Source organism: Macrotis lagotis, chromosome 8, assembly GCF_037893015.1.
Source record: "Macrotis lagotis isolate mMagLag1 chromosome 8, bilby.v1.9.chrom.fasta, whole genome shotgun sequence".
NCBI lineage: Eukaryota > Metazoa > Chordata > Mammalia > Peramelemorphia > Peramelidae > Macrotis > Macrotis lagotis.
The window spans coordinates 3,417,244-3,444,844 of NC_133665.1; the positions used below are offsets into that span (position 1 = coordinate 3,417,244).

Sequence of the window (27,601 nt, forward strand, 5' to 3'; positions counted from 1 at the left end):
AAACCCTGGCATGGAAATTCCCTCCTAGAAATAAAGTTAATTGGGGGGGCATAGGAGAGCTTACAAGTTCTCTGATATTTGATATTCAAGACATGTAAAGAGAACTGATTCAAACACAAAAACAAGCGCCATTTGCCCAAAAGCTAAATGATCAAAGGATATGAATAGGCTGAATACAAATGAAGAAATCTAAGATAACACCAATCAGACCACAGCAATCAGAGCATTGGTTGCAGCAAACCAAATATCCCAAGGCAATTAAAAAAATACATGATGCAATAACTGAATTGTTGATGACCTTTGAAGATTTAGAAGAAAATCAGGCAAGTATTTCCACACTTTTTGAAAACAAAAAGAAAGTGGATTCTGTGAACCTTCAACCAATGAGTCTGAAAGCCATTTTTGGTAAAATTCTACAAGAGATTAGGAAATAGATGATTGATTTGAAAGCACTCACTGCTCAGGGTCTCCTCCTGAAGGAAAAAAAGAATTGAGGAAAAGGGACTAGAAAAGAAGGACTCAAGGAGAAAGAGTAGGACAAAGCAGGCTGTACAATAAATTAAAAATAAAGTGATAAGTAAAACAAACTGGTTAAATAAATAAAAGTTGAAAAGTTGTAAAAGTTGTAAAAGTCTTAAAGAAGTGGTTGGGAGGCAAAGAATAAACATTCACAAAGAATTTGAAAAACAAAACTGCCAACACTACTAGGATTGGAGGCACCAAAAATTTAGCTGTGACTTACATTAAATAAGAAAGATTACTATTTTTATCGCATCTATATGTTCAAAGTGTAGGTTGATTTCCATCCAGCAAGGGAAGATAAAAGGTCTTAAGGAAAATTCTTATATTTTTTTTCAGGCTGAAAGGGATGATAATGTATTCAAAAGAACAGAAGTGAGACTTCACAGAGGGAACAGAGTCTAAATGGCAAAGGGGAAATATAGTTTTAGATCTGGTGGGACTAAGTCACCTTCTTTTGCACGTTTTTTAATTAAATCCCTGGATATTCTTGACTTTTTATTTCTCCATATTAATTTACTTACAATTTTTTCTAACTCATTTAAGTAATCTTTTGGAAGTTTGGTTGGTAAGGCACTAAATAAATAAAAATAAACAGTTCAATTTAGGTAGAATTATCATTTTTATTATATTAGCTCTGTCTATCCATGAGCAGTTAATATTTGCCAATTTAAATCTGATTTTATTTGTGAGAAGTGTTTTATAGTTGTTTTCAAAGAGTTTCTGAATCTGCCTTGGCAGATAGGTTCTCAAGTATTTTATATTGTCTGAAGTTACTTTAAATAGGATTTCACTTTCTAGCTCTTGCTGCTATATCTTGTTAGTAATATATAGAAATGCTGAGGATTTATTTATCTTGTGATTTTGCTAAAGTTGCTAATTGCTAATAGTAGTTTTTAGATGATTTTTTAGGATTTTCTAGGCATACCATCATGTCATCTGCAAAGAGTGAGAGTTTTGTTTCTTCCTTCCCAATTCTAATTATTTCAATTTCTTTTTCTTCTCTTATTGCTGAAGCTAACATTTCTTTTTTTTTATTAAAGATTTTATTTGAGTTTTACAAATTTTCCCCCAATCTTACTTCCCTCCCCCCACCCTCCATGGAAATCAATCTGTCAGTCTTTACTTTGTTTCCATGTTGTACATTGATCCAAATTGAGTGTGATGAAAGAGAAATCACATCCTTAAGGAAGAAACAAAAAAGTATAAGAGATAACATGATCAGACAATAAGATATGGTTTTCCCCCCTGAATTAAAGGGAACAGTCCTTGAACTTTGTTCAAACTCCGTGGCTCTTTATCTGGATACAGATGGTATTCTCCATTGCAGACAGCCCAAAATTGTCCCTGATTGTTGCACTGATGGAATAAGCAAGTCCATCAAGGTTGAACATCACCCCCATGTTACTGTTAGGGTGTACAGCGTTTTTCTGGTTCTGCTCATCTCACTCAGCATCAGTTCATCCAAATCCCTCCAGGTTTCCCTGAATTCCCATCCCTCCTGGTTTCCAATAGAACAATAGTGTTCCATGACATATATAGACCACAGTTTGCTAACTGAAGGACATTTACTTGATATCCAATTCTTTGCCACCACAAACAGGGCTGCTATGAATATTTCTGTACAAGTGATGTTTTTACCCTTTTTCATCATCTCTTCAGGATACAGACCCAGTAGTGGTATTGCTGGGTCAAAGGGTATGCACATTTTTGTTGCCCTTTGGGCATAGTTCCAAATTTCTCTCCAGAAAGGTTGGATAAGTTCACAGCTCCACCAACAGTAATAGTGTCCCATATTCCCGACAACCCTTCCAGCAATGATTATTATCCTTTCTGGTCATATTGGCCAGTCTGAGAGGTGTGAGGTGGCACCTCAGAGAAGCTTTAATTTGCATTTCTCTAATAATTAGTGATTTAGAGCAATTTTTCATATCGCTATGGATTGCTTTGATCTCCTCATCTGTAAATTGCCTTTGCATATCCTTTGACCATTTGTCAATTGGGGAATAGCTTTTTGTTTTAAAAATATGACTCAGTTCTCTGTATATTTTAGAAATGAGTCCTTTGTCAGAATCATTAGTTGTAAAGATTGTTTCCCAATTTACTACATTTCTTTTGATCTTGGTTACAGTGGTTTTATCTGTGCAAAAGCTTTTTAATTTAATATAATCGAAATCATCTAGTTTGTTTTTGGTGATGTTCTCCATCTCTTCCTTAGTCATAAACTACTCCCCTTTCCATAGATCTGACAGGTAAACTAGTCCTTGATCTTCTATGTTGCTTATAGTATTGTTTTGTATGTCTAAGTCCTGTAACCATTTGGATCTTATCTTGGTAAAGGGTATGAGGTGTTAGTCTAATCTAAGTTTCTGCCACACTAACTTCCAATTTTCCCAGCAGTTTTTATCAAAGAGAGAGTTTTTATCCCAATAGCTGGACTCTTTGGGTTTATCAAACAGCAGATTACTGTAATCATTTCCTGCTGTTGCTCCTAGTCTATTCCACTAGTCCACCATTCTATTTCTTAGCCAATACCAAACAGTTTTGATGACTGATGCTTTATAATATAATTTTAGATCAGGTAGGGCTAAGCCCCCTTCTTTTGTACTTTTTTTCATTAAATCCTGGAAATTCTTGACTTTTTATTTCTCCATATGAATTTACTTACAACTTTTTCTAACTCATCAAAGTAATTTTTTGGAATTTTGATTGGTAGGACACTAAATAGGTAGTTTAGTTTTGTCATTTTTTATTATACTAGCTCTACCTATCTTTGAGCAGTTGATATTTACCCAGTTATTTAAATCTGATTTAATTTGTATGAGAAGTGTTTTATAATGAAGCTAACATTTCTAACACAATATTGAATAGTAGTGGTGATAATGGGCATCCTTGTTTCACCCCTGATCTTACTGGGAATGCCTCTAGCCTATCCTTGTTGCATATAATGCTTTTTGTTGGTTTCAGATGGATACTGCTAATCATTCTATGGAACAATCCAATTATTCCTATACTCTCTAATGTTTTTAGTAGGAATGGGTGCTGTATTTTTGTCAAAGGCTTTTTCAGCATCTATTGATATGATCATATGATTTCTGATATTTTTGTTATTGACATAATTATACTAACAGTTTTCCTAATATTGAATCAACCCTACATCCCTGGGATAAATCCTGCTTGGTCATAGTGCATTATCCTAGTGATAACTTGTTGTAATTTTTTGCTAAGATTTTTGCATCTATATTCATTAGGAAGATAGGTCTATAATTTTCTTTCTCTGTTTTAGTTTAGGTATCAGCACCGTATTAATGTCATCGAAAGAGCTTCACAGAGTTCTGTCTTCACCTATTTTTCCAAAGAGTTTATATAGAATTGAAACTAATTGTTTCTTGAATGCCTGAAAGAATTCACTTGTACATATTTACCCTTCAAGTGTTTAATGTGGATATATAATGTGGATATATAATGTGGATATATAAATAATGATGCCAAAAGGAATATAAAAAGAATTGCTAAAGACTTAAATCTTAGGGGAAAAACTGAAAGGCTCAAGTATTGTTTTCCTCACTATAGTCTAATGAAGGCAAGTGAGGAAAAAGAGAAAAGTTGATATGTATGATAAGTGTAGGAAGTGGTAATATGGTGCAAGTGAAGAGACTAGAAGTGAGGAGAAACCAGACTAAGTAAGGAATGTATACTCTAAAAATTATACTTTATTCTTATTCTTCTTTAGTTCTTCCTAGTATATAACATAAAAGAGATAATAATGGTTTGAAATTATACAGCGGTTGAAGACAGCTTGATATAAGGGGAAAAAATAATCAACCACTTGTAAGATTTCAGTTTAGATAGTGGTAGGATTATAAGAGTTCTAAGCTCAGCCATTCCCCAATTGATGGACATTCACTCAATTTCCAATTCTTTGCTACCACAAATAGAGTTGCTATGACTATTTTTGTACAAATGATGTTTTTACTCTTTTTCATATTCTCTTCAGGGTGTAGACCCAGTAGTGGTACTGCTGGATCAAAGGGTATACATTGCTGGATCAAATTGTGGTATATGTATGTTATGGAACACTATTGTTCTATTAGAAACTAGGAGGGATGGGAATTCAGAGAAGCCTGGGGAGGGGTTGCATGAACTGCTGCTGAGTGAGATGAGCAGAACCAGAAGAACATTGTACACCCTAGCAGGAACATGGGGGTGATGATCAGCCTTGATGGACTTGCTCATTCCATCAGTGCAACAATCAGGGACAATTTTGGGGTATCTGTGATGGAAAATACCATCTGTCTCCAGAGAAAGAATTGTGGAGTTTGAGCAAAGACCAAAGACTTTAATTTAAAAAAAAAACAACCTATCTTATTATGTAATCTTGCTAATTATGTTTTATTTTTTTTCTTAAGGATGTGATTTCCTCCCCAACACATTCAATGTATAGCATGGAAACAATGTAAAAATTAACAGACTGCCTTCTGTGGGAAGTGGGGGGAGGGAAGTGAGATTTGGGGGAAAATTGTAAAATTCAAAAATAAAGTTTTTTTTAAAAGAAGAGTTCTAAGGTCTCTTCTAGGGGACCAAAGTTGAGTGAGATTCTGTGAATGGAAATGGTATGTACGGAAAAGAAACTTTCCAATGTTGAGCACAGAGGGCTATATTAGAGAATATGATAATGGTCAGAACTAGAATGGCTATAGAAAAGATGGGGGCTTTGAAGTATGTGAAAGAGGGAAGCTAAATAGTTTCCAGATACTCATAGTAAGTAAGGAAGGAAGCTGAGGGCAGCACTGTTGAATTCATTTGTTTGTTAAATTGTTATTGAACACTTACTACATGTAAGGCCCTGTGCTAGGACAGAAAAGATAGATAAAAGGTTTTGTGCCTTCAAAGATCTTAAAAAACTGGTAGGGGAAAGAAGCTGCAGGTAGATAACTATGATACAAGGTAAAATGCAGTACATGCCATAGAGAACACAAATGCTCTAAGAACTAATGAGTTTTCTTCCAATGGGAGATGAGGGAAAAGACTTCATGGGGAAGTGGCATTTGAAGCACAAGTAGGATTATAACAAGTAGAGATGGGAGGAAGGGCTTTTGAGATGAATGGAAATGCCTGAATTAAGGCAAGGAGATAGGAAAGGGAGGATGTGTTTGGGGAACAGGAGATAATCTAACCTGGTTGGAGCATAAGATATATGAAGAGAAGTAGTAGTAAATGAGGTTGGCAAAGTTGAATGTCTTAAATGGCAGGTTAAAAAATTTAAACTGTATTTGATAAGAAGGAATCATTAGGGATTTTTGAATAAGCGTTGTACCCAGAATGGTTTAAAATTTATCTAGTGGGTAATACGTAAAATGGCCTAGAAGAAGAAGAAATTGGAGAAGGGAGTTAGTGAGAGCTTGGATTGGAGTGAAAAATGTAGAAACTGAGAAGGAGTTCATGGAGGCAGAATTTACAGAACTTGAATGAAGTGCAAGGTAAGCAAAATGTCAAAGATAATAACTTCAAGGTGTTGACCTTGGGGGAATGGGAAAATGGCAAGACTGAACATAAATAGGGAAGTTGGAAGGAAGAGCAGGTTAGGAGATCATGTAATGATTGTCTACTTGGTTTAACTTGTGAACAACCAGAAAACATTTTGTTAAAAACCAAACAAACAAAATTCTCCCCTTTCTCACAATTCAAATCTCACAATGACTGAAATTCTACCATTTTATTCTTTTGATTTATGTCCTTTTTTCAGGCAGCCCCAATATTCTCTAGAGGTAATACAGTTCAGTCAGAAACACTAATATGAATTAATTTATCATTTAATTTTCCTTCTTCCTTTCTGATGGGTCATCAAACTGCATAAAAACACTGGGAATTTTAAAAGATAGGTGGCACCAAAAGAAAGAGAAAGGGAAACAGAAAGAAAATGAGAACAGCTTGGCACTTTCTAGCTTTAACAAACAAGTGAATATATAATAAATACTGTTTGATGAAAATGCTGATTAGTTGCATAAAACTCAAAAACCAGGACTAGTTCTAGAACTTATTGAACTGAATGGAGTAAAAATTAACAGTTTCTTATGGGTCTTGGGCTATTTTAGGTACCAGTGACAGTTTCAAAATGTATTTTTCCTGTTCCCTTACCAATTTGGTTTTTCATGGAATACTTAATCTTTCCAAAAGTCAGTGTCAAGAGTGTTCAACTGGACCAATGGAATCTATTGAACTGGAAAATAGCCCAAGACCCGTAAGAAACAACACATTGCTGATTTCCCTTATTTTTCATATATCTTTATATTCATATCTAACTTCGTAAGTTAAAGCAAAATATAAACTTTAAAGATAGACTATTTCCATTTCACTAGCTATTCAACAACTACTTTCTCTGAGAGCAACAAAAAGCACTTGTTCCTACTATATGCTCTGAAGTCAATAAAAATCTCAATAAAATGACCTAATGTTTAACTTATTAAAAACTCAACAGTCATTAAATCTGGAGATAAAAAAACATTTGACAAATATCTCATTTTATTTTCACAATAATCCTGGGAAACAGACCCTATTATTAACCACACTTTATAGATGAGGAAACTGCCAACAGTCACATTGCTAAGTGTCTGAGGCTAGATTTGAATTAAGGTCTATCGAATTCCAAATCTGGTCTCCATTCACTGTGCCACCTAGATGCCTGAAGCTTATCTGAGGCTTTCTTTATGTAATTATAGTCAGTGCCTATAATAAGCTTCAGGCAGAAAAGCTTTCACATGAATACTAATTTAGTAAATGGCTATTCCAAAAAGAAGTAACTAGCAGAGATCACTTCTGAATTGAGCATTTCCTGGTTTCAAGGGCTACAACTTTAGATCCAATCATATTTTTCAAACTAGCCTTAATTAAGAAAGTTGAATCTTTCACTAGAAAAGACATTGTCATTAGTCTTCGGAAAAAACTTGTTTTCATGCTTGTACTGACATCTGGTGGTAGATGATAGTATGAATAGTATTTGTGAATTCAAAGCATATTTTTTCATACTTTTGCAATAGGTAGGGCTGTGAGAAGTAAAAGTCAAAAACTGTTTTCCAAAGAGCAATGTTAGAAAGAGCTGGCAACTACTATTACCAAAAATATTCTTCCTGGGTTTAGGAATGATGGAGAAAATACATTTGGAGAGCAAGTTCAGCAGATATGGGTGGGGGGGTGTTTGGAGGATGGAACACCATTTTTCAATAGATTTCATTGGTCCAGCTGAACACATTTTTTTCCTTTAAAGATTTTATTTATTTTGAGTTTTACAGTTTTTCCCCTAATCTTACTTCCCTCCCCCACTCCCCCACAGAAGGCAATTATTCAGTCTTTGTATTTCAGCTGAACAACTTTGACACTAATGTTTGACTTTTGGAAAGTTTAAGTATTCCATAAAAAACTAAATTGGTAAAGGAACAGGAAAATACATTTTGAAATTGTTAAAATGACAGTTTTGAATAGCAAAGAAAGTTGTTCATAGATCAATAAAGATTTTAAGGTTTATTATTATATTGGCAACTACAACATGATTTTTTAAAAGTTTCGTTTTCATTGATATTATAATGACAAACTTCTTTAAATTATTCTAGTTACTTGTGGGTTAGATTCTAGTTTTAAAGGAAGAGTAGGAATTTTTATGTCACTTGCCCTAAAAGAGAAGTAAGAAATTGAATCCCTCCCCCCTAAAATGTTTCTGGAAGAAATTTACTTTTCCAGGACACTATTCTAAGTCTAGCTGAGTGAGTGGCTTAGTAAACAGAGAGTCAGGTTAGAATTCAGGAAAACTCCTCTTTCTGAGTTCAAATTTGGTCTCAGATATTTACTGAGTAACCCTGAGCAAGTCTTAACCCTGTTTGCCTCAGTTTCCTCATCTGTCAAATGAGCTAGAGAAGGAAATGGGAAACTACTCCAGTATCTTTGCTTAGAAAATCCCAAATGTGGTCACAAAGAGTCAGACATGAATGAAAACAACTGAACAAATCTAAGTCCTGAGATAATGATGACATATCCTTGGGAGATTTAATACAGATCTACAAAGAATAAGGTTAAAACTGGAAAGTCCTGAAAAGAGCTACTGATAATATCCTATTTGAAACCCTAGAACAGTAAAGAAAATAGGCACATATTCTTAGGCTAAAAAGGGGCACTTGCCCCTTAAATTCATATGAATCTGTAGTAAGCCCATTTATAGATCCTCCCCATTTCATGGAGCACTTTGTGGGAAGAAATAACTCAGAACTTGGAGCCTAATACTCCATTTTCTTGGGAGGAGAGGAATGATGGAGGTTAGATCAGATATATTTGGTTCCTTAGACTTCTTATTTTCCCTTTCTCCATGACATCCATATGAGTTTTTCACACTATCTCCTTCTGTTGAACTGCTGAACAGCTGAAAATAAAATTTTCAGTGATTATGTGCAAGGGTACCCCAAAACAATAAAAGACAGAAAAAGTCACACAAACATAGGGTAATAAGAGGACAACTAAAGAAATACCCCTAGGTAATTTCTAGTTCTCACAAAGTGAAGCTTGGTTGTTCTGCAACATGATTCCTTCTAGAGCCTATAGGGCTGTAGGCTGCCCACCCTTTCCTTCTGCCCCTACTTATCTCAAGGAAACCACATGCTATATGTTTCTCTTTCTTCATTATTATTGGTAGGGAGGTAGCAGGCTCAGTCCTATTTTGAACTAAGCCAGTTATGTCTATTTTTAGGTTCACTCTAAAGCAGATGGTACTTTTATAGGGAACTTTAGTTAAGGAAACTCCCTTTTATCAATGCAGGTAAGTACTTTCTTTGAAACATAATAATATATTGATGATGATGTTGATGATATTTGTCCTTTTTGTTTGTTTTTTTTATTTTTAAAGGTTTTTGCAAGGCAAAGAGAGTTAAGTGGCTTGCCCAAGGCCATGCAGCTATGTAATTATTAAGTGTCTGAGGTAGGATCTGAACTCAGGTACTCCTGACTCCAGGGCCAGTGCTCTATTCACTGCACCACCTACCCGCCCCTTGTCTTTCTTTTTGAAGAAGACCTTGAAATCCATCAGAAATGATGCCATGACAGGCAAGTGAATTGGATTTAAGTGTGTGTGTGTGTGTGTGTGTGTGTGTGTGTGTGTGTGTACGCTACGCTAAGTCACTAGCCCTACTTTCTCCTCCAGAACCATCTGGGTCCAGTAACCATATATGAATCAGGATGTTTAGAGATGGCCCTGGATGTGAGGGTTAAAGGACTTGCCCAAGGTCACACAGTTAGTAAATGTCAAGTGACTGAGGCCAGATTTGAACTTAGGTCATCCTGACTCCAGTTCTATCTACTGCACCACCTAGCTGCCCCAACTAATAGAGTAATAAAGAGTTGCTTATAATACTAACAGGTTAAGACATTCCACTTCTTTCTCACTTCAGTACACCACCTCTACTACTCATTTCTTTGGAGGCAAGTATAATTGACAGATGGTCAAGAGACTTAGAGAAAATATGCTGTGCCCAGGGTCATATAGATGTTATATGTCAGAAGTAGAATTAGTTTTAAGATCAGCTCTGAATTCTTTAGGCTAAATTTCCTGTTGAGCAGAATATTTAATAAATAATAAATAAGTAAAAATATACAGTCACTTTCTTCACCCATACTCTATTTACTGAACTGGAAATTATACCTTATTCCAAAGAAATGAGTAGGGGAGGTATTACATTGAAATGAGAAAAAAGGTGAGAATTATATTCCCAATCCCTAGTACAGTATCTGGCACTTAAAAGTTTGCTGACTGATGAAATGATTTTGGATAGAAGATGGTAAATGCTTCTACAATAAATAAGTCAACAGCTTCCATTTGGAAAAATGCTCTAAGGTCCCTTTAGGCAACATTAGGGGGGGAAAAGAGCATTGGACAGATGGTGTCAGGATCATTTGAAGCCAGGATGACTTTAGAACATAGAGGTCCAGAAAGCATACCAGGCTCTATAGATGTGGTTGAAGAGTTGTCCAAAGCCTAAAACAACATGGTAAGATATGCTTATTATACTTTGTTCTCTCAAATCACATTTAAATGCTTACATACTAGTAGTGCTATCTATGCCAAGATTGTCAGTTAAAGGAAAACATTAATGGTGGCAAGAATTAAATCTTTGTGCTGATGCCAATTTCATGAGAAAAGAGAGGAGGGATTGAAAGACCTACCCTTTGCTGAATTTTTTAAATGGTGGCCTTATGACACTTCGGCTTTTCACAACACAGTGGCGCCCAATCCTGACATTTGCCAGATCCCCTCGAATAATACAGTCATTCATTATGATTGTCTATGAAAAAGAAAAAGTATTTCATTTAGATACTAGGTAACAGGGTATCTGCTTCTTCCAATGCAATCACCATGAGATATACTGGTGAAAAGAATGTATAAAAAGAGAAAATTGCTATGAAAGAATATGACTTGATAAAATGATAAACTCATTGATAACAATGGTCTATCTAGTGACCATCTCCCTCTCATAGTAATATGAAGAGATTACTTGTGAAAGAGAGTGATAGTTCTCTTTCATGAACTAGTAAATGCTTCCAAACAACTAAGTAAACAACCTCTATATAACACATCTAGAACAACTCTAACTTTCCTTTTAACAGCTCAACATAAAGAAATTTTTCAAGAATTAAAAAAAACATAATTAAGTCTTTATTGAACAACTTAAATGCTGAGGACTGTAAGTAGGTATAAATAATGTAGCCTTTTGCCCTGAACAAATACATCTCTTTTTCATTCAATTTTGTTTTATTTTCAGTTCTATATTTTTCCCTCTTCCAACCATTGACCAAGCAAAAAATACAATTCTATTATAAATATGAAGATAAGCAAAACAATTTCTGCATTAGCCATGTTCAGGTGGGGGATGAGGGGAATGAGAAAATGAAAGAGGAAAAAAATTCAACATTTATTCTGAGTCTATCAGTTCTGTATCTGGAGGTGGACAGCATTTTCATCATAAGCACTTTAGAATTGTGGTGGATCATTATATTAATCAGTGTTACTAAGTCTTTCACAGTTGATTATCTTTACAACATGGCTGTTAATATGTATGTTGCACTCCTGGTTCTCCTTACTTTTTGTCAGTTCATTTAAATATTTCCAGATTTTTCTCAGATCATCCCTTCATTATTTTCTAGCATACAATATTCCATGACATCCATATGTCATAATTTGTTCAGTCATTTTCCAACTGATGGGTATCCTTGATGTTTCCAATTCTTTGTCAATATAAAAAGAGCTGCTGTGAATTTTTGTAAATATCGTTCCTTTTCCTTTGATCTCTTTGGAGTATGGACCTAGTAGTGGTAGTCAAAAGGGTCAAAGGGTATGCACAGCTTAAAAGCTTTGTGGGTATAGTTCCAAATTGCTTTCCAGAACAGTTGGCCCAGTTCATAGCTCCATCAGCTCTGTTTTACTGTACCTATTTTCTCTCATCCTTTCTAGCACATATCATTTTCCTTTTCTATCATCTTAGTCAATCTAATAGGTGTAAAATAGCATCTCAGAGTTTTAATCTTCATTTCTCTAATTATTAGTGATTGAAAGTATTTTTTCATGTGACTGTTGATAGCTTTGATTTCTTCCTCTGAAAAATGCCTATTCATGTCCCTAGACCATTTATCATCTGAGGAATGGCTCTTGTTCTTATAAATTTGGTTCAATTCCAAATACAGATAGGAAATGAAGCCTTGATCAAAGAAACTTGCTGCAAAGATTCCCTCCACCCCAACAATTTCTTGCTTTTCTTCTAAGTTCGGCTGCACTGGTTTTGTCTATATATACTCCCCCCACCATCTTGCTTCCCTCCCCCCACCCCCTACAGAAGGAAGTCTGTTAGTTTTACATTGTTTCCATGGTATACATTGATCTAAGGTGAATGTGATGACAGAGAAATCATATCCTTAAGGGTAAAAAAATAAAGTATAAGAGACAGCAAAATTACTTAAGACAATTTTTTTTGCAAGGCAATGGGGTTAAATGACTTGCCCAAGGTCACACAGCTAGGTAATTTTTTAAGTGTCTTGAGGTCGGATTTGAACTCAGGTATTCCTGACTCCAGAGCCAGTGCTCTCTCCGCTGCACCAAATAACTTCTCCTTCCTTCCTGGTTTCTAAAAGAACAATAGTGTTCCATCATGAACATATACCATAGTTTATTAAGCCATTCCCCAATTGATAGCCATTCACTCAATTTCCAATTCTTTGCCATCACAAACAGGGCTGCTATGAATATTTTTGTATAAGTGACGTTTTTACCCTTTTTCATGATCTCTTCAGGGTATAGACCCAGTAGTGGTATTGCTGGATCAAAGAGTATGTACATTTTTGTTGCCCTTTGGGCCTAGTTCCAAATTGGTCTCCAGAAAGGTAGGATGAGTTCACAGTTCCATCAACAATGCATTAGTGTCCCAGATTTCTCACATCCCTTCCAACATTGATCATTGTCCTTTCTGGTCATATCGGCTAGTCTGAGAGGTGTGAGGTGGTACCTCAGAGATGTTTTAATTTGCATTTCTCTAATAAGTAGTGATTTAGAGCAATATTTTCATATGACTATGGATTGCTTTGATTTCCTCATGTGTAAATTACCTTTGCATATCCTTTGATCATTTGTCAATTGGGGGAAATGGCTTGTTTTTTTAAAAAATACTTATCTTTTTTTTTTTTTGCGAGGCAAACGGGGTTAAGTGGCTTGCCCAAGGCCACACAGCTAGGTAATTATTAAGTGTCTGAGACCGGATTTGAACCCAGGTACTCCTGACTTCAGGGCTGGTGCTTTATCCACTGCGCCACCTAGCCACCTCATAAAAAATGCATATCTTTTCTTAACATATCTTTTCTCAAAAATTATTTTTGGTTCATATGATCTCCATGGACAAAAAACTACATATCTTTATTTCTTTTTTAAAAATGGCTTATTTTATATTATTACAATAATCTTGTTGTGAGAGTAAACATAAACCCCCCCCTTGCCCCCCAAAATGATGAGAAACCTCAAGAACAGTAAGAGAGAGAAAAAAATATACTTCAGTCTGTGTTCAGATTCCAATGGTTCTGTCTCTGGAATGAGTTGCCTTCTTTCATAAGACCACCAGAGAAGTTGCTTCAATATTTCTCCCACAGTTGCTATTACAAGCAGTATTTCCACTCTATTCTTCTCCACTCTCATTTATTCTATTCTCTCTCTCTCTCTCTCTCTCTCCTTTAATCCTGTCCTCTCCAAAAGTGTGTTGTATCTGAGTACCCTCTCCCACAATCTTCCCTCTCTTCTATCATCCATTTCCCCCTTACCCCATTCCTTTCTTCTCATTTTTCTGCAGGGTAAGATGGATTTCTATACCCTATTAAGTGTGTATGTTATTTCCTCTCTGAGCCATTTCTGATGAAATTGAAGGCTCACTCATTCCCCCCCCTTGCCTCCCCCCATTCCACTGCATTGAAAAAGCTTTTTCTTGACTCTTATGTGAAATATCTTAGCCCATTCTTCCTCTCTTTTCTCTTTGTCCCAGTACTTTCCTTTATCACCCATTGACTCCATCTTTTTACTATATTTTACCAATATATTCTGCTCCTTCCTGTGCCCTGTCTATATATGCTCCTTTTTTTTTTCAGTTTTTTCAAGGTAATGGGGTTAAGTGGATTGCCCAAGGCCACACAGCTAGATAATTATTAAGTGTCTGAGGCCAGATTTGAACTCAGGTACTCCTGACTCCAGGGCTGGTGCTCTATCCACTGTGCCACCTAGCTGCCTCTATATATGCTCCTTCTAACTGCTCTTATGAATGAGAAAGTTAATATGAATTATCAGTATCTTCTTCCCATGCAGGAATACAAACAGTTCAACATTATTAAGGTCCTCATAATTAGTCCTTCTTGTCCCCCCTCTATGGTTCACCTGAGTCCTGTACTTGAAGATCAAACTTTCTGTTCAGCTCTATTTCAATAGGAAAGTTTGAAAGTCCTGTTTCATTCAATGTCTATCATTTCCCCTGAAAGAGGATGTTCAGTTTTGCTGGGTAGTTGATTCTTGATCATAAACCAAGATCTTTCGCCTTTCAGAATATCATATTCCAAGCCCTATGAGCCCTTATTATAGATGGTGCCAGATCCTATGTAATCTTGACTTTAGAGCGATGGTAGTTGAACTGTTTGTTTCTGGCAGCATTTAGCATTTTCTCTTTGACTTGGGAGTTTCCCAATAATCATTTTCTTCTAATTTTGGGGTTTTCTGGAATAGTATTGTCTTCCTGATTTCTCACAATGTCATCAGCTTCCTTTAGTTCCATTCTGCATTTGAAGGAGTTATTTTCTTCATAGAGCTTTTTTTATCTCCTTTTCCAGCTGGCCAATTCTGCAATTCTGCTTTTTAAGGCATTCTTCTCTTCATTTGCCTTTTTTTTTTCATTTGGCCTAAACTGGTTTTTAACATATTATTTTCTAAATGTTTGTTTTTTGTTTTTTTGCAAGGCAATGGGGTTAAGTGGCTTGCCCAAGGCCACACAGCTAGGTAATTATTAAGTGTCTGAGGCTGCATTTGAACTCAGGTACTCCTGACACCAGGGCCGGTGCTTTATCCACTGCGCCACCTAGCTGCCCCAACATATTGTTTTCTTCAGATTTTTTTGTATTTCTTTCACTAAGCTGCTGATTTGGTTTTCATGATTTATCTGCATTGCTCTCTTTTCTTCTCACAATTTTTCCTCCACCTCCCTTAATTAATTTTCAAAGTCTTTTTTGAGTTCATCCATAGTCTGAGACTATTTTCTATTTCTCCTGGAAATTTTGGATATAGAAGCTTCAATTTTATCATCTTCTAAATCTTCCATGGAATCAAGGTAATTTTCTATGGTCAGATTCTTTTTTTTTTTTGTTTCCTCATTTCTTCAGCCTATGACTTATTTACTGTACTTCCAAGGCTTGGCGGGGGGGGGGGGGGGGGGGGTTGGGACAACCGACAGGGACCTTAATTCCTCCAAGGTTTTATGAGAGCCTCTGAGCCCAAAGTGCACCCTCGATTTGAGTGGGGGCAAATAGCTGAGTCCTGCCCCAGGGAGAACAGAGAGACATCTGCAGTCTTCCCTGACCCCATTACTGTCTATGGGCTGTGCTCTGGAGGTACAGGCTGGCTTCCCTGATTCTTGCTGCAGATTGTCATCTCAGGGCTACTCTGAGGTTGGTGTTTGCTCCATACTCACTCTGGTGCAGCAGAGTTTTCTTACCCCTTCAAGCTGTTCCCAGTGATCCTGGGGCCAGGAGGTCTGGAAACCAATCCCTCTGCCATGTATTCAGGGCCCAGGGATTTAGGCACCTGGACTGGCTGTGCTGTGCTGTAGCTAGGCTTGCAGAAGCTTTTTCCAACCCCTGGTCCTTGTGAAACAGACCTTTCCCATGGAACTTCTAAGTTTTCTTAGACTGGGAAATTGTAACACTTGGTCTTTCTGTGGGTTCTGCCCCTCTAAATTTTGGCTGGAGACATAATTTGATGGTTTTTGGAGTTTTTGGGGGAATGAGTTTCTGGGAATTCCTGCCTTCATGTCACCATTTTGGCTCTGCCCCCCATATCTTTATTTTCAATTGTAAAATAATAATGTAATTCCTTGTATTTCTCCTAAAACTATGTGTTTCATGGTTTATGGGTGCCTACTTTCAATGGCTTTTAAAAAAAAGATCTGACCTTGGGCAAGTCATAACTTCATTGCCTTAAATAATAATTGAGACTGAAAGTAAGTACAGTATCCCTTGCCGTAATAAGAAAAAAAAGATTTTTCTTTCTTTCTGAATTAAAGTAACAAGAGTTACAATGTATTGAATAAAAATCACATGTTCTTCATTTGGGTACTAGACCACATTCTCAAAGGTAAGATGGTGACTGGAACACTAGCAGTTAATCTTATAGAATGATATTAAGGCAGAGTAAGTTTTTAGAATCAAGGTAATAAGTAGAATACTAAAACTAGGAATAGGAAAATTTAGGAAAAGCTATGCAGGTATTCCAGAATCAAATAATATTAGGGCTACCTGACTTTTACTTGTATACTAATAAAGGATCATAAACATACAGGAGACCAGAACTATTAAACCAAAATTCTGAACAAAGGGTACACAAGAATTGGAAAATGTGGAAAGCCAAACAGTATATCTTAACCAAATATAATATTTAATTTCTCTGTAAATGAATGCAGTTGGATCTTGTTTCTTACCTTTCCATTTAGGACAATATTTTGGCTTCCACATAGAACTGACTGTCGACTGACTTTGTTTCCAGATGCCTGAGGAAAAGCAACAGAAAGTGTCATTAAGAATAATGAGTTCAATGCACTAAACTTTATTGAGAAGGGATGTATTAGAGAAGGACCAGGAAAGAAAGAACTGAGGATCAGAACAAGGGTGGATGAGATGGACGGAACTTTTAAAGGGTGTGTGTAGGAATCAAAAATCAATCAACAAATATTGAATTTGTATATAAGGTACAGTGTTAATTATCAAAAGGGACCAATAAATATTTTAAGATGTAATACTAGTCCTCAGATGCTCTAGTTGAAGGCATAAAGCATAACAATGGCAATCAAGGACTAAGAAATTGAAATTTATTTTCTTCTTATTTATTTATTTTTTTGGCAAGGCAATGGGGTGAAATGGCTTGCCCAAGGCCACACAGCTAGGCAATTATTAAGGTCTGAGACCAGATTTGAACTCAGTTACTCCTGACTCCAGGGCTGGTGCTCTATCCACTCTGCCACCTAGCTGCCCCTGAAATTTATTTTCTCATAGAAACAAAATGGTTTCCAGGCAATCTGTAAAAGTCCATTTACCTTAATATGTCAGTATCAGTTTTATGCCACTAATACTACAAAACCTAACCAACACATGCAACAATATTTCTGTGAAGAAAGCATTCAGAATTCCAACCAGGGACTCCAGGATCACGACATACTTAGTCAATTAACCTGTTATATGCCAGGCACTGTGGAATATAAAGAAAGTTAAAGCACCAACTGCTTAATGGTCTCCTATCTGGGAACATCCTCACTTCACCTTTCTAAGTAGGACAGTGTAAAGCTGAAGATGGTATCTCCTACAACCTGGGTGAAGTACTATTGTCTACCTAGCTAAGTAAAATTTCAAGGAAATTTTTCAGAAAATTTTCAGGTCATTTTTTGTTCTGTGAGTCCCACACATAGTCTTTCTGGCTTCAAAGAATCACATAATGTTAGAACTTAAAGAAATTTAGTTCAAAGTCAAAATCAGTCTATGGAGCAGAAGTGATTTGCCAAAGTTCACACAAGTGGCTGGTTGTCATTTGAACTAATCACAGTGTTCTAATGCCAGGTTCAGTGTTACTTCTGCTACATTCACAAAGGGTTTTTTATGTAGGATCCACAGATTGATGATGGATAGATTTGGGGGTGGGCAATGAACTTGAATGGGAAAACTAACCTTTAGCTGAACTTTAGCATTTCCTTCAATTATGAAGTGGTTCTGAAAAGGGTTTTTATAGGCTTTACCAGATTTCCAAAGGCACCCATAATTCCTCCCCCGGTAGAGGTCCATCTACTGTCCTGTTTTTAAAATTTGTCTTCTCAGTGTTTGTACTTAATTTTCAATTCAAAAAGCACATTATTCAAAAAGGTTTAGAACCACTGCATTACACCATGACTCCACTCCAAAGCATTACTGATATTACTTTTAAAAAGCAGGTTTTCCGGGCAGCTAAGTGGTGCAGTGGATAGAGCACCGGCCTTTAAGTCAGGAGTACCTGAGTTCAAATCCAGCCTCAGACACTCATTAATTACCTAGCTGTGTGGCCTTGGGCAAGCCACTTAACCCCATTGCCTTGCTAAAAAAACAAAAAAACAAAAAAAAATCTTAGCAGCTTTTTCAGCAAGTACAGCATTTTTCAAAAGGAAGAGGAAAAATTGAGCAAAACTGCTCAGCTCTAATATTTTAAAGTCCTTTATGTTTTATTTTCAGAACATGTCACCAGCTATGCTTTCAACAGTCATCATTCTCCAGTCCAATGTGGAGGTGGAGAATAAGCTGAAATATAGTGCTTCTTAGATTTTTCTAAAACTTTTCATTATCAAGTAAAAAAAAAAATGAGATTGAGAGTCAAAGGTTCTCTTCGAAGTGTTTCTTTCTCTCACTACTCCCGTTTAGAACTCAGTACATAGGTGCTAATAAAGGACTTCTCAGTAGAATTCCTTAAATAAAAATTCAGCCACATTTCTGAGGAAAACTGGGTTCGGCCCTTTTTAGGCTTCAGAGCTTTAGAGGGCAGCAGTCTGGGGAAAGAAAGGAAGGGGGCTAGAATATTAGGGCTACAGAACCTGTCTGCTTGAAGCTTCGAGGAAGAAGTTTAGTCCCCTAAGTGTTACCACTACCGGGGACCCGGGACCTGCAGGATGAAGACAAATCTGAAGGAGGGCAGGGAAGAGCTGTTCCTGTGGCAGCTCTTTCCAAGCGAGTGGGTCCATAGGTAAAACGTTAACAGGTTCCAGGATGCCCCAAACTAAAGACATAAAGACCTGCAGAAGCAGCTCACAGTAACGCAGCCACGCTGCATCGGGGTCCTCTTTCTGGGCCTCAGTTTCCTCGTCTGTACAACGAGGATCTCTTCCGGTTCTGAGGACCCGGAGTGATTTCTCCTCCAGAGGGGGAGGCTGGGCAGCGAGGATTTAAGAGTGGCGGCGAGCCCCGGGGCCTGCACTCCGGGGTGCCAACTGGCCTGGAGGAGGCGGAGGAAGCAGGGGCGGGGCTGGGGCCGCTCCGGATGGGCGGGGCGGCCCAGCCTTCAGCGGGGAGTTTCCCCAGACCACCCGCCCACTCCAGCCCCCGCCCCGCTCCCCGTGGCCATTGTCCCCCAGCGCACCGTCTCGATGTATTCGGATTTATTGTAGAGTAGCTCGCTCAGCTCCATCTCGCAGCCTCGGTCTCCAAAGCTCCAATCTCCCTTCTTCCCGCTTCCGGTCTCCTCCGTCACTTCCTGTCTGGAAGGGGTGGGGAACGCCTATCCCATCCTCCTTCCTTCTCCTCTGGTCCCGCCCCTCTCCGTCGATTGGCCTGCGCTCCTTTCGCTGGATTCCAATTGGCTGCCGGCGAGCGGCCCCTACAGCCTGGGGGGGAAGTGGCGGGAGGTGGAAGGGGCGGGCTCCCGCAGCCGCGCGGCCCCCTCTCCCCCGGTGGCTCCAGCCATGGAGGACTCGGCGGGGAGAGTGCTCAGCTGTGAGGAGAAGGCGAAGGTGCCGGGCCGGGGTGGAGAGGTGGCGGGGGGTGGCGGGGGTGGCGGGGTGGCGGGGTGGCGGGGGTGGCGGGGGTGGCGGGGTGGCGGGCGCCTGGGCCTGCCGGGCGGCGGAGGAAGGAGGGGCGGGCCGGGAGGGCTTTCCTCGCCGGCCCCCTCGGCCCGGGCCCCCGCTCTCCATCGCCCCGGACGGGGGGACTCCCTCCGGACAGCGGCGTTTCCCTAGCGGAGGACGCCACCCCGGCTGCCGGGCGCGACCCGCGCCCAGCCCTGGATAACAGAACCGGCGCTGGGAGGCTCCCAGAGCGGGGCTGGTTTCTGCCTGACGCAGCATTCGAACTCAGGTTTTCCTGATTCCAGGCTGTAGCCACGGATTCTGCTCCTGCCCGTAGAGGTCCAGCGGTCGCCCTGTTTTTAAAATTTGCCTTCCCGGTGCTTGTACTTAATTATCGATTCAACAAACACTTATTAAGCACCTACTGTATAGATGCTAAGTGCAGGGGGGCCAAGACCGCTACCATCCTTGTTGGATTGAAGCGCTGGTTCTGAAACGTTCATCCCCCCCCCCCCCCCATTCTTGGGAATGTTTTGTTTTCTTTTTGTTTTTTAGGTTTTTGCAAGGCTGTGGGGTTAAATGGCCAGCCCAAGGCCACACAGCTAAGTAATTATTGAGTGTCTGAGGCCGGAGGGCCGGTGCTCTATCCACTTTACCACCTCGCCTCCCCAAGGGAATGTTTTCTATTAAGAGAACTTAAGAAATTCAAAAATCAAACTGCATTGCAAAAGCTCTGACGCTTCCTACCTGGGCCAGACCCTTATCTCCGGTCTGACCTCTCTATTCCAATGGTTTCTTTTGGAAATGTGTAATTGTAGATTTGATGCCTTTCTCTCTCCAGTTGAAGGAAAAGCTGGCATTCTTAAAAAGAGAATACACCAAGACGTTGGCTCGATTACAGGTAGGACAGTCTTTTCCTGAAAAGCAAATGCTGCCTTCACAGATGACAACATTTGTTATCATTTTAGTAAGTATAAGCTTTGAGAAAATTTAATGTTGTTGAACTTGCTCCTGGGCCTGCTTTTGTTTCTTCTAGAGGGCTCAGAGAGCTGAGAAAGCAAAAAATTCTTTGAAGATTGAACAGGATTGTATGCTTAAACAGGCAATACAAATCAACTCAGGTAAAAGTTAATCAGTTCATTTTATTCATTTGTGTTCATTGAACTTATTTAAATTTATTTGAATATTATCTTAAAATTAAGATAGAATTTTTAACATTTACTTTTTTGTGCTTAATCTTTTTATATCTACTTTCAATTATAAATTTTGTTTACAATGGGGTAAAGGAAGGAAAAGAATTTAGGAAAGAAAGGAAAGAAGTTGGGAGAAATAGATAATTCTTGATGGAGTATGGGGAAAAAAGCTTACTTTTTGTCAATGAAATTAATTTCTCTATGTAAATTAGCTTTATGATCACGTGCATTTGTCAAAGTTTGAATGTAATACTATATTGTAACCTCTTTGACAGCTTATTTGATTAGCTTATCTATGTATCTTCCTACAACCTACCTGATGCATTAAACATATTCATAACAATACAGGAAGAGAAACAATTTATATTCATATAACACTTTTGCATTTATATACACTATATTTTTTTAATCCCTACAACATTCTTTAGAGATGGAAAAAATAGATATCATTTCCATTTCATAGATGAGAAAATGATGCCACTTAGAATTCCTATTTGTTCATGGCTACTCAGTTGGAAAGTAGAGGAGGCAAGACTTAAATTCAGATCTCTTTTTTCTTGGTCCACTGATCTTTTTCCACAAAGGAGTATCTCCTTTATAAAATTTGTTCCATTTTTTTTGAATGACTTATAAACTATTTTTGTTTCCCTAGAACCAGAAGACAAAGTTTCTCTTGGTGATAAATTAGAAACATGTACACTACAAATCAATGCCTGTCTGAATACAGAAACCAAGAAGAAAACTGCCATAACACTTGACTTTGAGTCTGAGTTATTGAGCACTGGTTCATCAGAAGTATATCCTAAACATAAAGATGCTAACTGTCAGGAGAATTTTCTTCATAGCATCACTGGACTAGAAAATGAGAAGAAGCAAAATAAACAGCCATTGAATAGAATGAAGAGCCAAAAAAAGACACCAGTATTAAAAGGAAGTGAGTCTTTCTTTGACTCTGATTCACTTATAAATGCTGAACGAAGACAGCAGAAACAAATATTTGCTATTGAAAATCCTGAATTAACAGTGTTTCAGACAAGAAATCAATTGTCATGTGATGACAGTGAGTTTCAAAATTCACTACTACCAATCACAAAAAAAAGTGAATGTCTTGAACTTGAAAATGATGCCAGTGGAATTTTGAAAGAAAATTATCTTCCTAAAGTAGCTGCACTTTCTTTATATAATCCTTTGGATGACAGTAATATTGAGCAGCTTGGCTGTGGACCTCTTGAAGAAATCTCTGATAACTACAAACTGGCTACCCAATGTTCAATAAACCTTATTAATGTTTCACCTAAAAAATTAGAGGAAGGAGGGAAAGAATATGTTTCCTCTCGAGGTGACCAAATGATAAATGATGTTATGAATGTGGATAAAGAGATGTCTGGACCTCTCCCCTTGCCATCAGATGAAAAAGCATTTTCTGCCAATGAGCTCAATTATTCATTAAGTAAAAACACACATTTTGATGAACAAAATCATAACTTGAAGCCTTTAGGATCTTCTAGTAACTTTGATAGAGGTGAAAATCTTAAAAAGAAAGAGGTCTTAAGTGAGACTGATAGTCCTATTAGAGAAATGATCTCTCCTGGTCCTACAGAAAATCCATTAAATTCTTGTACAGTGCTTGATGGTCTTCTGTTTCCTGTGGAGTATTACATTAGGACAACACGACAAATGTCAAATTGTCAGAGGACAGTAGATCTGGAAGCTGTAATTCAAAACCATTTAGGTGTAAAAAGAAAAGGATTTAAGCATAAACATAAGCAGGTAACCAAAAATATAGATCTGTCCTCCCAAGAGCAAAGTGAATCTCCTTTATCTGACCAAGGAAGTTCTAGTAGTCCTTTACAAAAGTCTTTCTTATCAACCACTGAAGGCAGCTCTCCTCCTTTACCCACTAAAGACAATGATTTTGCTCTGAATGCTTGTAAAAGACGGTCAAGTAGAAGACTCAGAGGAAGAAGATTCTTTTGCAAAAAAGGAATAATTGATCAGTGCTCAGAGCTGCAAGTTTCTGATGAACTGGATGTTAAAAAACCCAGGGAAGATGTTGCCTTGTGCAAAGAGTCTCCAAGGAAAAAAGAAAATGCTCAGGGTAAAAAAACAGTCACAGAAAAAGCAAGGTGTACCCTTGCTAATTTTGACCAAAAAGCACCCATGTCAAGAACACAAGGTATGTGTGTTCAATTCTTTAGGTTTAATTAAGATAAATTCTGTTCCACAAAAACCAGAGCATGTTAAAAATCCATCCAAACATGTCATTCACTGGGTAGAAGTTGTAATTAATGCTGATGATTTTGGGACCAAGCCAATTGTCAGTTTGAGAAACAACTGACATGATTTTAGCTATCCAACAGAGCTTGGTAGCTCATTGATAGAATGTTGGACTTGGATTAATGAAAACCTGAATTTGGATCCTGTCTTAGCTATGTACTAGTTTTGTCAAATTGAACCACTTAACCTTTCTCAACCTGAGTTTCCTAGTTTGTAAAATGGGGGTAATAGCACCTACTCCCAGATGTGTTAGGAGGATCAATTGAGACAACACATACAAAGAGTTTTGCAAAATTTAAAATAATTCATGAATTCTGGCTAGGATTATTATGCGTACTTATATACCAAAAAGCTCCAGACCTATGCAACTGTGCTTTTACCAAAGGTAATTTACCTAGCCTTTCCAGGACATAAAAATTAAATTTTTAGGTTTACAAAGTATTTTCATAACAATCTCAATTATTCCAGTTTAATGGAACAGGAAACTTACGGTTTAAAGAGGGTGACTTGTCCAAGGTCACATAATTACTTTCAGAACTAGGACATGAGTCTTCTGACTCCTAAATTTAATGTCCTTTCTTCTACTACTCTACTTGTCTGATCACAGAATAATAAACGTTCATTTCTATTAGTGTAGAAAATCAAGTTTATTAGTACTGGTCCAAAAGAATCTTATTTGAGCAGCTTACTGTAATCTGGGAACCAAGCACATGGATGGAATAGTCCTCACATTTTTTTAGCTCCTCTTCCCTCCCTATTAATATTTCCTGCCAAATTCTAGATCTGTGTGTCAGTCACTCCTGAATTCTGCAATGCGGTTGTTGTTTTTTTAAGTTTTTTTTTGCACAGCAAATAGAGTTAAGTGGCTTGCCCAAGGCCACACAGTTAGGTAATTATTAAGTGTCTGTGGCCTGATTTGAACTCGGGTACTCCTGACTCCAGGGCCGGTGCTGTGCGACCTAGCCACCCCTCAATGCAGCTTTAAGAGTTGTACTACATATATATATATATATATATATATATGTATATATATATATATATACATATATATATATATATATATATATATATATATATATATATATATATATATGGAGAGAGAGAGAGAGTGTAAAACTTTAGATTTAGGCTCTTAAACAGCAGAAGGCATTCTGTTGAAGCTTAAGTGAAAGTTGACTTTTTTGGGGTTTGTTTTTTTTTTTGCAATGCTATGGGGTTAAGTGGTTTGCCCAAAGTCACACATCGAGGTAATTATTAAGTATCTGAGGCCATATTTAAACTCAGGTACTCCTGACTCCAGGATGGTGCTCTATCCACTATGCCACCTAGCTGCCTCAATGGCTGACTTTTTTTGTAGCTGGAATGTATCCCTGCCTTTCACTAGTAAGGAGGAAAAAAGCAGAAACCTTACTTTCAGTATTATAGCAGCACTGTAGTGTTACAACAAATGATCTAGTGATTTAATGGTGTTCTTTTCCAAGGTATTGCTTAAATGATTATGAAAGCCAATCAATCTGTTTCTCTTCTCAGATTAATTTACTTTTTTCTTTTTTTGTTAGGGAAACAAGATTGTATTCAAAATGAGAACCTTCTTTCTTCCATTGGCAATGATTCTTCAATTGAGGGTAGTACTAGTATTGACCTTTCATTCCATCTGAAGAATGACATATTCAGTTTTGAGAGGTTGTCGTCATGTATCAACATCATCGATTTTGACTTGCCTGATGAGGACTTCGGTTTTCTTAAGCTTGAGAAATTAAAGTTCTTTTCAGCAAAACAAATTGAATCCTTTGAATCAGGAGATGGCATAAAAAAGTGTGATGATGGAGCCCAACTTTTTTTGGAGGTGCCTAGAAAAATAATTACTGAAAAGGAGAATTTAGCAGAGGATGTTATTACTATAACAAGAAACTCACAGCCAAAAACCCCAAAGAGTACTCCTCAAAATATGCTCCTTTTCACACCCTCTAATACTAACTTAACTACCACAAATAACCAGTTTGAAGCAGATGTGTCTTCTGTTTTCCCTACCCTAGGTGCCACTCCAGTTTTTGGCTCCCAAGTTTATAGTGGAAATGTGGCTACTGAAATTACTGGACCTAATTTTTGTACATCTTTATATACTTACTTGAAGGAACCAGACTCTCTTACTGGAGATAATCAGTGTAGCAATTCACTTAATGCTTTGAAAATGGATACTAACTTGCATTTATTAGATAGGGAAGTGAAAAAGCAGTCTGACCAAATAGTAGCTTCTGAAAGGGAATTTGACAGTGATTGTGGTTCTCAAGAAACTCTTCTACCTGTTGATTCGATCACTTGCAAAGAAAGACCACTATTGGAAAGCACTTTACAGGTATGACTTTTCAATTCTTAAAAAAAATTTTTTTATTAAGTGTCTGAGGCCAGATTTGAACTCAGGTACTCCTGACTCCAGGGCCGATGCTCTATCCACTGCACCACCTAACCATCCCCAATTCTCAAAATTTTTAAAAAAGGTTTGATAGCTTTCATTATTATACTTACATTCAGATATATGCTTCCCCTCACCTCAAGTAAATCTTACTTTGTAACTAACATCAAAAAAAAGAAAGGGAAAAAACCAATCACTATCTGATAAGATCTTCATTATTCCACATACATTTTCCTATCTTTCCTCAAGGTCAAGTTTGGTCATGCTAATTACGCAGTGCTCAGTTTTATTGTTCTTTCCATTTCTATTGTCATATATGCTGTTTTCCTACTTATGTTTGCTTTACTCTACATTGCTACAAGTAGGTACTTAATAAATAATTGTTGATTGATTGCTCTAATTCTTATTTGTCATTTTTTATGGCTCAATCATATTTTGCAGCATTCATGTACATAATTTATATAAATACTTTGATGAGTACTTTGTTTCCAAAACTAAGAGAAAAGGTATTACTATGATTCTTTTGGACATACATCTCTTTGGCATATATCCTTAGAAATGGGATCTTTGGATCAAAGGTTATGGACATTTTAGTTACTTTCATAACATAATTGCCAATTGTTTTCCAAATGGTTCATAGCTCTACCAGCTGTGCATTAGGTTAACTGTCTTCATGCAGTCCAATATTGACTATTTCCATCTGATATCAGCTCTGTCATTTTGCTGAATGTGGGTTGAAACCTCTAGAATCATTTTGATTTGTCTCCTTGGAAGAGTCATTCATGTTAATACTTTGCAAATTGTCTTTCAAAAACCATTTGTTCATATTCTTTGACCACTTATTAGATAATTGCTCTTAATCTTTGTATTTCTTGGATAGGTGAGATAAAATGTAAATTTATTTTCCTAATCAACCAATCTAGTGCTTTATTTTGTTTTTTTGCAAGGCATTGGGGTTAAGTGACTTGTCCAAGGTCACACAGCTAGGTAATTACTAAGTGTCTGAGGCCAGATTTGAACTCAGGTCCTCCTGACTCCAGAGTTGGTGCTCTATCCACTGAGCTACCTATAGCTACCTACTTATTACTACCCCCCCCCAGTACATTACTTTTTTTTTTCCTTTTAAGGAAAAGATTTTCAATTTCATATTAAGGAAATTATCTGTTTTTCTTTTGTCATTTCTACATTTCCTTTGGTTAGGAATTCTCTTCTTTGCTATCCCAATATATCTATATATCAATTCTTAACCTTGTTTATGTCATGAGTCTGAATCAGACTTGGGGAAGGGGGTCTGAGACATAATAGTCTGATTAAACCTATGAACTTCCTTTCAGAATAATAGCTTTTAGTGTATAAAGTAAAATATATAGCGTTACAAAGGCAACAGTTATATTAAAATGATTATCAAAATTAAAGAATTCATGGACTCCAGATCTAGAAATCCTCCCTAGTATAAGATATGGGGTCTAAACCTAAGTCTTTTCAGATGGGGAATTCCTCCTAAAGTTTATATTCTTGAATTTATCTAACACCGATGTAGTGAATTTGATTGTTTATAATTCTGGCTTTTCTTGTTCTATTGATCTACTTTTCTAGTTTTTAACCAGGACCAAGTAATTACTGTTTTATTATGTAATCTCAGGTCTGTAAATGACTATTCCCTTCTTTCCTATTTTTTTTCATTTTTTTCCTTGAGATACTAACACTAAACCTTACTTATTAATTGTAGCAAATGAATTTTATTTAGCTTTAAAGTTACCCACTTGTTAAACATGCATCAAAGGAATGAAACAAATGAATAGTGAGTCATAATTAATGAATACTTGATGAGTTGGTCCTGTACTTAGTTTAAAACATTGGAAATG

General features: G+C 37.3%; 2 protein-coding genes across 4 annotated transcripts in view; one reads left to right on the forward strand and one right to left on the reverse strand.

The window, feature by feature from the left end:
- DCTN5 (dynactin subunit 5) overlaps positions 1 to 19,543 on the reverse strand; it is a 37,834-nt gene extending 18,291 nt beyond the window's left edge. For both annotated transcript variants that reach the window (XM_074196262.1, XM_074196263.1), the window contains exons 1-3: positions 19,430 to 19,543; positions 16,761 to 16,829; positions 10,720 to 10,838 (exon numbers count right to left, since the gene is read on the reverse strand). In XM_074196262.1, coding sequence (XP_074052363.1) covers positions 10,720 to 10,838; positions 16,761 to 16,829; positions 19,430 to 19,477 — 236 coding nt within the window. In that variant the 5' untranslated portion in view covers positions 19,478 to 19,543. The remainder of the gene's footprint in view (positions 1 to 10,719; positions 10,839 to 16,760; positions 16,830 to 19,429) is intronic.
- Positions 19,544 to 19,691: 148 nt separating this feature from the next.
- PALB2 (partner and localizer of BRCA2) overlaps positions 19,692 to 27,601 on the forward strand; it is a 34,360-nt gene continuing 26,450 nt past the window's right edge. For both annotated transcript variants that reach the window (XM_074196264.1, XM_074196265.1), the window contains exons 1-5: positions 19,692 to 19,799; positions 20,695 to 20,754; positions 20,890 to 20,974; positions 21,699 to 23,222; positions 24,883 to 25,679. In XM_074196264.1, the coding sequence (XP_074052365.1) occupies positions 19,752 to 19,799; positions 20,695 to 20,754; positions 20,890 to 20,974; positions 21,699 to 23,222; positions 24,883 to 25,679 (2,514 nt within the window). In that variant the 5' untranslated portion in view covers positions 19,692 to 19,751. The remainder of the gene's footprint in view (positions 19,800 to 20,694; positions 20,755 to 20,889; positions 20,975 to 21,698; positions 23,223 to 24,882; positions 25,680 to 27,601) is intronic.